The sequence below is a fragment of the Tubulanus polymorphus genome, chromosome 2 (assembly GCF_964204645.1).
Source record: "Tubulanus polymorphus chromosome 2, tnTubPoly1.2, whole genome shotgun sequence".
NCBI lineage: Eukaryota > Metazoa > Nemertea > Palaeonemertea > Tubulaniformes > Tubulanidae > Tubulanus > Tubulanus polymorphus.
The window spans coordinates 25877914-25891369 of record NC_134026.1 but is presented as its reverse complement, the minus strand read 5'-3'; the positions used below and the strand labels follow the sequence as shown (position 1 = coordinate 25891369).

General features: G+C 36.4%; 1 protein-coding gene across 1 annotated transcript; it reads right to left on the bottom strand.

Annotated features, from left to right (window-relative positions):
* Positions 1–2937: 2937 nt before the first annotated feature.
* Positions 2938–6231, bottom strand: LOC141899099 (matrix metalloproteinase-21-like). Its single transcript, XM_074785251.1, has 6 exons — positions 5885–6231; positions 4625–5351; positions 4016–4303; positions 3652–3906; positions 3389–3564; positions 2938–3219 (listed from the first exon to the last, which is right to left on the bottom strand). Exons 1-6 carry the CDS (start codon positions 6041–6043, stop codon positions 2938–2940), a joined length of 1887 nt encoding a protein of 628 aa, XP_074641352.1. The 5' UTR covers positions 6044–6231.
* Between the last annotated feature and the right edge of the window lie 7225 nt (positions 6232–13456).

Sequence of the window (13456 nt, the reverse complement as noted above, 5' to 3'; positions counted from 1 at the left end):
ACACAATATATCTAATTTACCCGACCTGTTATACAGTAGGAGTTTTGCTAAACAATTAGTTGTCTAATGGATTCAATGTCTTATAAATAGCATAACGAATACCCAGAGCAATAACGTTTTAGCGTTCTATCTAATAAGGATGTGATTCATAGTCAATCAACTTTCTTAACCAGAAGCACGTGTAATCTGCAATTTATTCATTAATATAAATGCTTAGCGTCACTATCCTGCCAAGGTCTTGTATGACTTCGCATTCAACGTTGCCCGCAGCGCAAATCAATCCTTCAGCAATTTAATCTTTCAGCGATGGAAGTTGGAGACTTTGAAATAACAATTAAGGAGGCAATTGGAGCCATGGGCACGTCGATTAACTAAACCTTTGTGTGCTATCGTTCCATTGTTAATTAGAAACAACTTAGAGCGGATCGTAATGGAATGATTTAAACTCAGTAGATCATCTGGAAAATATCACATTTACTGAAATTGAATATCACATTTTACTGAATCAACTCCTCCCAAACCAACAAAATTATTTTGGTAGCGTGGGTTCATCGTTTGTATTTTTTAGGGAACTCAATCGTAATGTTGAATCGAGTCAATTTCTCTCAAATACAGAATTTACATTACCAAGCCATTTGTTTGCACCATCTAGCGGACTTATCGTGCATAACTCCTGCGGTATCTACCCGCAGTGGATTCTTACGAAATATCCCTAGCCTCCCCAGAAGAAAATATACGAAAAACAAATCTTTTGGACAGATCTTTTGATTTTATACTTGCAAATATTGCATTAAAACATAAAGCTGTATATCATATATAAAATTCATACAGATAAAAGCTCATTCTGGAAAGATATTAAAGCAAGGCATCCTGTCAAATCTATAATTTTAAATAGTCAATTTCATCAATCTAACACATCACTCTTACTTGAAGATTAATGATTACAATGAAAACAGTTACATAATGAAATCGTATACAACTGATAACACATCGGGTATATGATCTATTGTGAAGAGAAAATAGACTATTAAAACCATAGGTTATGGCCAATGCGCCTTTTGTCATTGTCAATAAACTACAAACGTGGTGAAAAAAAATCAAAACTTCAAACAGCACATACGATCATTAAATATTAACAAGAAATCTAAGGTTTTCATTAATTTGATTTGCAATATCGATTCGAATATACATTGAGGAATATAGATGATGATCGCTGGCCTATCCGTAATTACAATATTCTATCTATCATACAGTCTTACAGTGTTTACAAAATATCTGAATACATTTCTTCATCTAACATTTCTGTTTCAATTATCTTTTTTTGCAAATACGATGTGATACCTGGAAATGAATGTTTCTAAGTTAACAAAAATAAACTATTACAAGAAATTCGTTGCTAAAAAATGTAAAATAATGTCTACGTAGAGTTTTGTTATACGCAGTGTGTTTGCCTCATAGAAAAGAGATTCAAAGCATACAAAATAGTTTAAATAGAAAAGGACGAATGGGATGGAAAAATCGCTTGAAATACGGTACCAGGTATGATATTTAACTAGGAAAAAGATTTTCGAGCTTGGTTATATGACGACTGGCCCACAGTATGATAGGACTACGTATACCAAAAAAAGGTACGCATGGATATGATGAAACTATAATGCAATAACTCCAAGATAATAAATTAGAGATAAAAAGTTATGTTTTTACAGATGAATAATTTCTACAATAAATGCCGGATAAAATTGTGTCCTAGATTTAAAATATATATGCTTTTCACCGATTCAGAAATCGAAAAGTAAATCTCCAACTAATAAGGAATTTCCAAAACATCGAAAATCATTTCAACAGTAATGATAAAATTGATTATCACATGACAACCAATGGGGAATACGCTGATTTTAAAGGACAAGGGTGTATATTTTCTCAGCAAAAAAATATTTGCTTTAGAGAAAAGAATAGGCAGCAGATAAGAATATAAGTACTGATTGAATGGACGGCTTGGGCTAATGGATGGCTTTTTACAGATATCTCTTCGAGGTTAACCAATGATAAATAGTAACAAACGTTAAAAGTTCAAAAAGCAAACATGATTTACGTGACGTCATTTCCGGAAACGTGAATCTGCCGACTTCACAGCCATTGTCATTGAATATTTGCATAAATCGAAACCGCATCGAATCTAAGTATGCATTTTTGTCACCCGCGGTTGCGTGTTAATTTGATATCCGTTTTGTAACCAAATGAAGTCAAACACTAAAGCAGCAGTTAGGAATGTGAAGCAGTTAAGGTTTCGTATACGGTATGTGATATGAGTGATATATTACGAAACCGAGTCCAGGTAAACTTTTGGCGGATAAACACGTAAGTTTTGTCCAGCGTGAATTAGATTAGTCTACGTATTATTAACCACGAGTTCTCTGGTGAAGAGACGCGTGATGTGTCCATTTCGTTACAACGATTAATCATCAAAGTAATCTGATGCTAACGCTACCGAAATACAAAAATAATTATCTCACGGAGTAATCATCATATATTGTAATTGTTTAATATATTAACTATATGTTTGCAGAAATAGTTACTGCACAGTCAGATGCTATCGTATGTCGACGTGTCGAGTTGCATTTACCTACAAAGCGTTAGTATTGCATCTTCCAGATTTAATATACAACCGATTCTGAGCAATCCAAATGATTTTTTCATACATTTGTTTTTCGAGAAACTTCAAAGTTTAGAAAAGAGAACTCATTGGAACGACACCAGTTCTGTGATGCGTACGCGCATACGTATGAACTTTTCTTCAAAATCAAAATGATTTCACAGAAACATCTCGAAAAACTCACCACAATCTGCAAAAATACTGCAACTTTTCATATCACATTTTTCGTATAGAACGTTTTGTAACGGTCATCGCTAAATTGTCTAGGATGATACACAGTTTTATCAGTCTGTGTCGCAGATGTCGTGCCATCTGTTGAACCATTTTCCGACGTAAATCAGACTGTTAACGTTCGACGGCTGTCGAGGCTTGTATTTTTTTCGGAAGGTTTCGTTTTCCCAAACATCCTCGCCTTTTATGAAATACATTTTTTTCGAATAATACGAATAGTATACGATATCAACGTTCGATACAAGTGGCATATTGCCAACTTTCGTAGGAAATTCTTCGGAAATCTTCTTTTTGTACTCACAGCATCCATCTCGATTTTCATCAAAAGCGTATACCTGCAAAAGGATTGAAATACGGCTGATTTGAATCAATACTATTTAGATGTTTTAATATTAATATTAAAAATATTCAAACAAGTTTACATAAAAGCTATTACGTATTCAGAAACTCTCTCACCATTTTATGACTAGATTTTTCATAACAGTGTAACGTGATGGTACTTACGTATTCTCCTTTGAAGAAATAGATTAACCTATTTCGAGGATCGAAGAAAGACGCATCGATGTTATCAGGAATACCTTCGGTTTGACCAGTAGCCGGGCCGAAACCATGTGATATCAAGCGTGGATAACCTGGCTTAATGCTATCCGAGACGGGATCAAATTGGCTATATTTGTCCCCTAAAATATAACGATAGATGTGTATGTATCTGAAGATAATAATAATGGTATTTTTGCAATGATCATGTACGGTTTTATTTGACATACCTGCAAAGAAAAAATGTTCGCTATGCTCGGATAATCCATTGTCATAGTATACGTGAATATATGAGTCGATTTTTCCCGGTAATCCCGACCAACCATTCGTCAAAGTCAACGGATCCCCATACCGAGTCCTATGCTCTCTGTTATCGTACATCCAATAACGATTGCCACGAACAAAATACGTGTTGTACACACTTGTACTATCGGGAAGAGTTCGCACATAATCGAATACGGTATCAAATGTTCCCTTACACACCCCTTAAATGATAGAACAGAAGAAAAGCGCAGGTTACTTCAAATAAGCAGTATTCAACGTGGTTGGTTGTAGCCTAATTTTATTTCATTTCAAAATCAAATTAGTTCTTACCATATATGGCTTGAATCTGCTGTCGATCTATCGGTTGCAGCTCGAAGTCATCATGTGGTGCAGCTTGTGGTCGATATATAGGGTACATGATGGATTCACGAGAGGCACTATGAGAGAGACCGAGTGAATGACCAAGTTCGTGAACAGCGACGCGGAGTAGCTGCACTCCTGTATCATCAGTTGCTTTAAAGTCCTCGGAATCATCGAAATGAATATCCCCATGCAACCAGGAATGTGCTAATTCTCCTCCGTTGCCATCAAAAACGCGAGCACAATTCTGATGTGTCCCTAGGATAAGTAATAATAGATTGACTTGAATTAAGCTATAGAATATTGGTTGAATGGTGGTGTACATGTTTACCCTATCTTCCATCGCCGTATTGACTTAGGACAGAGAGCGAAGTTACACGGAGTGCTTTCATTATGTATTAAGTTCTAATACTTGTATCAAATCTTGGTAGAAGGTGATTTCAGTGTTTGAAGCCTTAGTCCTCGTGCACTTAAGATTATATTGCTTGCTCTGATACTATAAACTTGTGAACCATCGGGCGCGGACTGGCCCTCACTCGTGCTGTACATGATTACATTCAAAGCGTATCACATGCTCACCTTTAGCAAAAGCCAGTTCGATATCTACACTTGAGATGTGGTCGTTGTTTTCCTGAGTGAACACTTTCGGGATCACCTCGCTCCACATGCGAAATGCTAAGTTCAAAGTCGATAGTTGCTCGCTGGGTTGAATACGGGCACTGTACTCTAATAGTCTCCACATGATTTTATCTGAAAGAAACGCCCGGGTTGAATTTCCATCGATAACCGGTGAACGTTTTCGCCTGTTCCTTGGCGTCGGTGTAGTTGGCATTCCTAATTTTGTTCTTAATCGATGAATGCGTCGGGTTTTTTTCGTGTGTTGCGAGTCCCTTTCTTTCATCTTCTGAATAACGGCGGATATTGCTCGCCTTCGCCGAACGAGAGGCGATCTCGCCGTCGGTAAAACAACGTCGAGAATGCTTCTCTGTGTACTAGTAACTGCTTCCGGTGTAACTTGTGGTTCTTCCTCCGTGTCACCGAAATCTTTATTTCCACAACGCTTTTCGCTCATCAATTTTCTCGTTGCTTCATCTAAGATACCCGTTTCTGTAAGTTTGAATTGTTTCTGGTACTTTCGGATAGCTTTTCGCGTCAGTTCTCGAGTACAAAGTTGTTTCTGTCGTTTTGCCGTTTCATGACTTATGGCATCGATTGGGCCGAGTTCCGACGGATCCAGGTCTGACGCACGGCCGGCGTCTTGTTTATGAACTTCACAGTCCACGTATCCATATTTCACCATTATTGCCTTGGAAAAAAGAAAATAAACTACATTTTAAAACAGGACAAATAAAAATTCCTTAACAGGGCATTTTGGATTTGTCTGGTATTTGTACTAGCTACACTGCACTGCTTTGAAAAACGCTATCTCGTGAAAAATCCGAACACCATATCGAACCCATTGAGCTACATTTGTGGAAAACTTCGAAAGAAAAATATCGGAATAGTTGCATGAGTTGATACATAAAAGATATTCGACGGTATGTAAATGAGACCCGTAGGCCCTTAGAATAATAATTAGATCGTCTTGTTTTGACTGGCTCGTCGGTATAGTCACTATTCTGAGACAAAAAATGCGAATTAAAAATTGTGAAATACTGAAAAGAAGGCAATCAATGGTGGCATCGGATTTGAATTATCATTTACCTCCATTATGAGAAGAATTTGATGGACAATGTGTAAAACCGATTGGGCCTCATAAACGGTAAATACGATCGACTTTCAGAACTTTTTTAGTTTGTGATTGTAACTCAAAATAACCGCGTTCATGAGTGTACTTACTGCGGCATCAGCTTCCGTCTCCACTAATAGCGCTCTTGATTGCTGATTTTGATCAGCATGATTTCTTTCTTGGTAGGCGTATTCTCCACTCACCAGAGCCAAGATAACACTTAGCATAAAAATAGTGACAAATCCACTTTCAATCTTCGTTTTCACCATCGCCTTTTGATTGTTATATGTTGTCGATATTTTCTAAGTGCGATACAGGATTTGTGGTTCTGTTCGTGTAGTAATCGCGGGTTAAGTCTCTGCTTCAATGTCTAAGAATTCTTGTGCTGTGACTTATATAGGATAGCTGGTGTTTATACTAGTAGATTTCCACGTGCGATATTTCTGTTATTAAAGGTGAAATTGACGATTCATCTTTCTCGTTACTTTGATGTCGCAGTGAATGTTATCAGTATATTGGCCTCTCAAAAGCCCCTCCCAAATCGTCTGCAATGAAAAACATGCTAAGGATAAGTAAACGGTGACACATGTTATATAGGTGGTATTCAAAGACTTCGATGTTAGTACTTGTGCACTCGGAGCCCAAGAACGCCGACATATTTTGGGGACACTATGAACTTATCATATCATATTTCTATGAAGTTTGTCTTTTTTCATAAAACTGCAAATTAATGGTTAAGTATTAACCGAATTGGTCGTAAATGCCCCACCTTTATCATTGACTCACCAAGAAAAGCTATTTGTCTCACCACGAGGGTGCCGGGATGAGCCAGATAACCAGGGGGCGGGTCTGAATGGGTGGTAACCTTGCAATTGAGGGATTTCCAAAAAATCGTGAAACATGAATCATAAGTATTAATTTTCGTTGGTAAAATGTGCGTAAACAACTAAAGCCTTAACATTACATTTGTAAACACTATATAAACCTTGTCGATTCTTAATTAATAAGCACTAATTCTAAAAAGGTGTCTTATCTTACCTAGCTTTTAAAAATGCTCACACGTTTTTACAGGTTGAATAGACGTATCTATATTGAGTACAACGCACTGGTATAGTTCTATGTGTCTTGAACAGTTGGAGACATACTTTCACTACCTGTGCCTTCGGTGCATATATTTACACTTGCAAAGGTGTAATATACTATATAAGGAGTTCCAAAAGCGTAATCGACAAGGCACATACGTCATCATAACCATATAATACCGAAAACCAAATATTATTCAATCAACCATTGAATTTTGTCGTTCGAAATGGATTTCTTTCAACTGTGATCCCCAACATAAGACGCTAGAGGATTTCCATTACACAGACACGCTAAAACATAACTTATTTGGCTTCAATCAATAATCTACTCATAAATAACTTTTTAATAACGAAGGTTTTGAATTTTTAGATTGTTCATACACTTGCAAAAACGTTTTAATTGTATCGCAGGTGTTTCCCCGATTTATGGATTGAATAAATCATAAAGCAAAGAAGACCAAAAACTAACTTAATAGATGAATTCCCTCATTTTTCTTCATGAAACAGTTGATTCTATTCGAGCGATTCCTTCTTCCAACATCTTCGACTTAACTGCAGATTAAGTGTCTTAATAGCTAACATAAACGGTTTCAGAATACGTAGTTTTTTTCAATTAGACTAGTTTAGCTATTTAGGTTGTTACGTTCTACACCGTATAGTCATAATGTTACCGGCTGACAGAAACGTGGAGAATATAACATGTCATTCCTAGAATCTGAATACTGATGGTAAAAGTCGAAAAGTTCAAGCAACCCCCTATTTTCTTTTCGGAGAATCCTAAAGATACGTTTACCGGTCCCTGTTTTCTTGCACGTACCAAGGAGTCTGGATCGAGATAGTTCGATGTGGATTTCTCATAGAAATAATAACACACCCGTACGCATTGTTAACAAAACCTGGCAAACGGATTCCAGTTACATTCTAATATTTTCAGCATTTCATTCTACTCATAATACAAACCACTATATCTAGTTGGAAATATCCAGTGTTGATAGAGAAGGTAGGTTCATAGTCTTTCCTTGGAGTAATACTCCAAGGTCTTTCAAGAAGAAATTGCATTCGTTTGGGATCTCTGGTTACTTTCATATCAGTGCAGACGTCGACCGGCAAGGACCAGTGCACTAAAGCCGGTTTTTGAAATCGTAAATTTATAAAAACTGCAATTCAAAGCTTACGATAGATATCGACGGTTACGTCAGTGCGACCCAAAAGATTTTGAATTTTTAGACACGGTACTCAACGACGTTTTAAATCACTCAAATCGAGATTCTTCAGGACGCCAGCACTAAGATCACATTCGTTTCAAAGTCCGTGAAGAGTATTGTCAAGGTGACTATTAGAACGAAATCTTGAAGAAAATCTCGAATTTAAATATTTGGAAGGTCAAATTGCAATAACGAGGGTGTCGTTTTCAAGTACGGTGAGCACAAAACGAACTTTGTTCTGGAAAGTTTAGAATCTCAGATTCAAGTGTTGGTTGTGATGTGATCTCCATTGATAAACACTCCAAAATATATTTTAACTGCCTGATTACGTGCCTAATCGAGTAGCATCTTTTAGTGAACCGAATTTATACCGACAGGAGAAAAATGTCAGTCTTTATTCGACCTTTGGAGCAAGGAAACGGAAAAAGGCTCCAGACGTGCTATAATAAGACTCGGAATTTCACTTACCTATTGGCTGCAGTAGTTGGACGTAAAATGACCAAAATGTATGAGTATTGAGCGAAAACATGTTCCATTTCATATTCCCACGTGTGTACCGTATACGTCATATGTGTACAATTTTCCAGAGTGTTATTTTGTTTCTAATGCAAGTCGTGTATTAAAATCACAGCGTATCGCGTCAGTTCCCGAGCCTTTAGGCCATCGACTTTGATTGCATTTTACCAACGAGAAGAACAAAGGCCCGATACCGAATCAATTCCTCATTAAAGCAAAATCACATTCCCGACCCACTTTTCTAGGAACTGACAAATAGCAAGTCCCCTGATGATATATATATATATAAACGGGCAATAATATATCTATGCAGCCCAATGAACACGCATGCAGTGTAGGTGTTTGCCTTGCGTCTACAGGCATGTCATCCAAAAAATGGAATAGGGATCATGAAAACACATATATTGTAAAAATTATGTTTTAAGTCTTAGTCAGCAGGTGTCTGTAAGAAATATTTCCCGGGTTGGTGGTTGACAAATTTATAATGACAACTGGAATGTGGTTTGTCCTCTGGAACCAGCGTTCGCACGCGTACTCGATCGTTAGAGAAGAAATATTCTTTCGAAAACAATTCGCACTTTAGGATATCTATACGAATATTTTGATCCACTATATATAAACCTGGTTTACACCTAAAAGGCCATATATACCACTTGAATTTACGCATTATCTAACTTGAGTTAGCGATGTTTAAAATATATTCTCATATTTTACATAATAGTGTTTGAACGTAGATCCAGGTAGAACATAAATCCAGTGGTGTATATATGTCGATCTTTTTTCATGACTTTCTTGACTTAAATATCGCTTACGCCAGGAAGACATCCTGTTTCAATGTTTATCTTCTGGCTTTTCATTCGTTTACTGTCAAAACCCTCATAATATGTGTACTTTTTGATATGTATACGCATTATTATTGTCAGCAATCCAAAATTCGCTTCCAGAATGAATTCAACCAATAAATCATCGGAAAACTCTCGAAAACCACCCATCAAAAGATCAACTTCGTGTTATACAATTTGCTCTGTTAAAACATATATACCTTGATTGTAAAGAACGGCCTTTAAATGTCCAAAAAGTATAACAGGATTTCATCAAAAATCATGATTTATTGCTACGAATTTTTAATTTTGAATACGATATTAAAAAGCTGCGTGCTAAAATAAGAATGTACGTAATATCTAAATGATTGAAAGAGTTAAAAACAGGGGTTGACGGATTTTGCAACATAACTGATCAAGAAATATGTTCCATCAAATCGAAAGCCTCAAACATTTGCCTTTTGAGGTTATTACTGAGACATATTTAGTGAGCGTGACAAAACTAAATATGCGTGAAGAGGATTTTTGGTGTGAATTTAATGATCTTCTAGTGAAAGTGACATTCATGAAAACCTACGCCTGGCGGAAGTCAGGCGCCACGGCAGTTTGGTTCAAACAACTTCTTAAGCACACGACGCATTTTCACAGCAAAGATTAATGTTTATTCAAGTTTTGCTGTATTTATATGAGATATGTTCACCAAAACCAGTCATAATAGAAGTGAGGTATAGAAAATGTATTCAAACCTTACTGCTCTTGGGTAAACATATAAGTCTACAATTTCGTTTCTCACTTCCCCTTTGAAATCCGCAATGGAATGTTCAGGAATTAACTATATAATACATCTGACAAAAGCTTCAGATATTCTTTAAGCTATTCCGAAAATTTGAGCCCATTACAAAAGTTAAGCTTTGCTTTTCATATTCAATTAGTTCGCGTTTGTTTTCTTTATTCAACAGTGTAAGTTCTAGACCGTTTTGCGTTGACAAAAACTATTCTAAATCAGTTTAAATAGCTGCCTTACCATCACAAGCTCCTGCTCCGCACTAAAGCCTGAATAAATAGTATTTTCGAAGATAATTTTGTATATTTTCTTACGTTTCCTAATGCCGGAAACATTGACCAAGCAGTTTGCTATAGCTAGCACTGTTTGCGAGGATATCCTGCCGAAATAAAGACGGATAGTTTGACAGGTCTTCAATCGCTCTGTCAGTGCCAACCCTTCAAATCAGACCGGAAACACGTCACAGGACACGAGAACGGATGGTCATTTTGACATGGAGATACCCTTAACCTTTTCGAATTAATATCGCAAATATACAATGAACATACAAAATATTCCCGAAATGTAATATTTTTCTATGTATAAATTTCATCACATTTATCAGTACATGAATTACGTACCTCTGAGGAATAAATATCCAGAATGAAAATCCTATGTCTATCAAGATATACACTCCACCACAATCAAACCTTTTGGAGTGCAGGTCTGAGAAATGGCGGGATTATATGAAACATGATTGAGCATTGAAGTTTTGTACGTTGAGAGCTGTGGTTCGTCACAAAAGTTTCGGCGTTTTGCGAAACCTAATCCGGAGATTAAATGACTATAGTCTTCTACCGATTTTAGTAATGATGCCATGATTAAACCACTGTTTAGACTTCCATACACAGATTTCCGGCCTGTACACCGAAAGTGGAACCCACTCCAGAGGTGTGCTTGAATCAACATCAAATACGTACTTTTCACGTCCAGAATGTCAGTTATAGAATCCACACGGAAACATATCTAGAATACCAAGTTTTCTTTCAAAATGCTACGAGGTGATATAGAAATGGATTATTACTATTTCATGTCTTTATGTACGATCGAATTCAGCATCTTTAGTCTTTCTGGCTTTATTCAATACCTCTTGTGTAGGTGTGGCAATATACCTAACACATCTGACGATATTTGGTCCCTATTAAACACATTATATTGACACGATTCGAGAAATTATACCAAGAAATCCCTCAAGCGGAGTCTAATGTAATAATCGCCTCGATCGATGAAGTCCAATAAGAGAAATGTCTTTTTGTTAGAAGACCTTACTGGCAAAATTAACCTTCAAAACTAAAATTCTGACAACTGAGTTATTTTGCAAATAACAATAGATTGAAAACTATACTAAATAGATGTAACGATCAATATCTTGAAATGGTGGATTTGATTCTTAGATTGTTAATGTTAGCCAGCAGAATGTTGACTAACAACTATCCCAGTCATCTAAATTCTTTTGTCTAATTTTCGTGACAACAATTTCTATTATCAGCCATCTTCAGTGACATTTATACTGGATTGTGTCTTCCTTTCATTGTCTGTGAATGACAATACTTCGTCACAGTATAACTTACTACTACCGGTTATGGCACGATGCCTATTGTATGAACAACATAGTACAATGGATTGTTGAGGTTTTTCATGGTCGAACGACAAATCATCTATTGTATGTGATAAATGAATAATTGACAATATGTTCAGTGAACTGTACCCTTCCCTGTGCCTAGTTCCTCATAGTTTGTCAATTGTTGTCAGTATTACTTATTGTCATGAAAGAATACATCCGGAAACAGTCATTATCCAGCAAATCTATTGTGTGCGTAGGTGGGACTGAAATTATTTATTGTCTGCCGTAACAATTGTGAACGAAACCAGTTAAAAACCAAACAAACGGTGAACTTTAATGTTTGCGGAAAATCATGTTATGCAAATAACTTGTCTTATTATACAGTGTACCAGTTATCTAACACCGAAGTGTGATGGGCATCTTGTAAGACTAAAATTGAACATAGGAAAACCTGGCCATTAAATACCTCACACCTCTTATTAATCAAAGTAAAAGCATTTAATCTATGAGAAGAAGAATACACACACACATCTATTCAGCGAATATCTTTCTCATGTCAATTCACCTTTAACGAGAAAGATATTTCAAATATGCTGAATTTTTCGGCAAATGTTTTTTACCCTTCTGAAATTCTCCAATAATCACGACACTAGAAGAATGCTTCAAATAATCGTCCCTTTTGACTTTGATCACATATTCTATTAAAACAGTCAATAAATCAATTTTCACCGAAGACGTGGTCCATAATTTCTTAACGGCGTTTCATAATGGACTGTTCGAGTAAAGTATACATTGAATTTTGTTTTCAATTTCGCTTTTGAATCATTGAGAAAGCGATGTCTGAGCAATTCGAGGAATTCTGTACTAAAAACACGTTTGTTTTAAAGCACTGATTCGTTCTAGCTCCTTTGTTCTTACTCAAAATTGAATTTCGCTCTTGAAATTGATTCAGTAAAGGTCTAAAGGCGATGTTGAACAATTGCCTTGTCTACGTACTTCGACAGAAATCTTTTCAACGGTTTTAGTCATAATAAAGTCGCGTACAGAATATTTCAGCTGTGCATTTGTAAAACGAGACTAAGTCAAAAAGTGTCTGGTTACAAAACTTATTTTCTAATCACCCGATCCTGTCGTGAAATGGCCCGCTGTGTACGTGTACCTGTATTCACGGGCTTTCATCGACAATTTGTGACTGGTTTCTAAAGATATTTTTATCAGAAAGAGCCCTATGCTACAACATACAAATAATCCGCGGTTTTTAGTGCAATTCGTGATTAGTTATAAAAAAATTCATAATGAAAATTACATATGGACGCATGGGAATTGTATAGTTGTATAGTATCTAATAGAAAGTATTAACATAAACTTTAAACTATCATCTGGTCAGATTGATTAGATTGTGATCTCGATTAAGATTACGCAATTGATTACACGATTTATGAGGCTCTAAGAATATTAGTTTTTTAAGAAAGATATGGGTTAGGAAAATCTACAATGAACATTAGATCTGAGGGCTTCACTCTGACGATGATGAACCCTACCTTACCCGAATTGGCGGAGAGTCAACATTGGAGTAACATGTAGTGATTTTAGTCCTTCTGTGTTCATTGACTTTTTTCGAATGGGGCCAGCCTTTTAAGACAAAGTTTAGAAGCGTGCAGGGCGTGCAGT

What these genes read in the sequence shown, in the direction of transcription:
- LOC141899099 (XM_074785251.1), bottom strand. Translation starts at nt 6,043, where the DNA reads ATGGTGAAAACGAAGATTGAAAGTGGATTTGTCACTATTTTTATGCTA. An exon ending in CGAACTGGCTTTTGCTAAAG is followed by an intron (nt 4,304 to 4,624) that starts GTGAGCATGTGA and finishes TACTTATCCTAG; the next exon opens with GGACACATCAGAATTGTGCT. An exon ending in CGAACATTTTTTCTTTGCAG is followed by an intron (nt 3,565 to 3,651) that starts GTATGTCAAATA and finishes GTTATATTTTAG; the next exon opens with GGGACAAATATAGCCAATTT.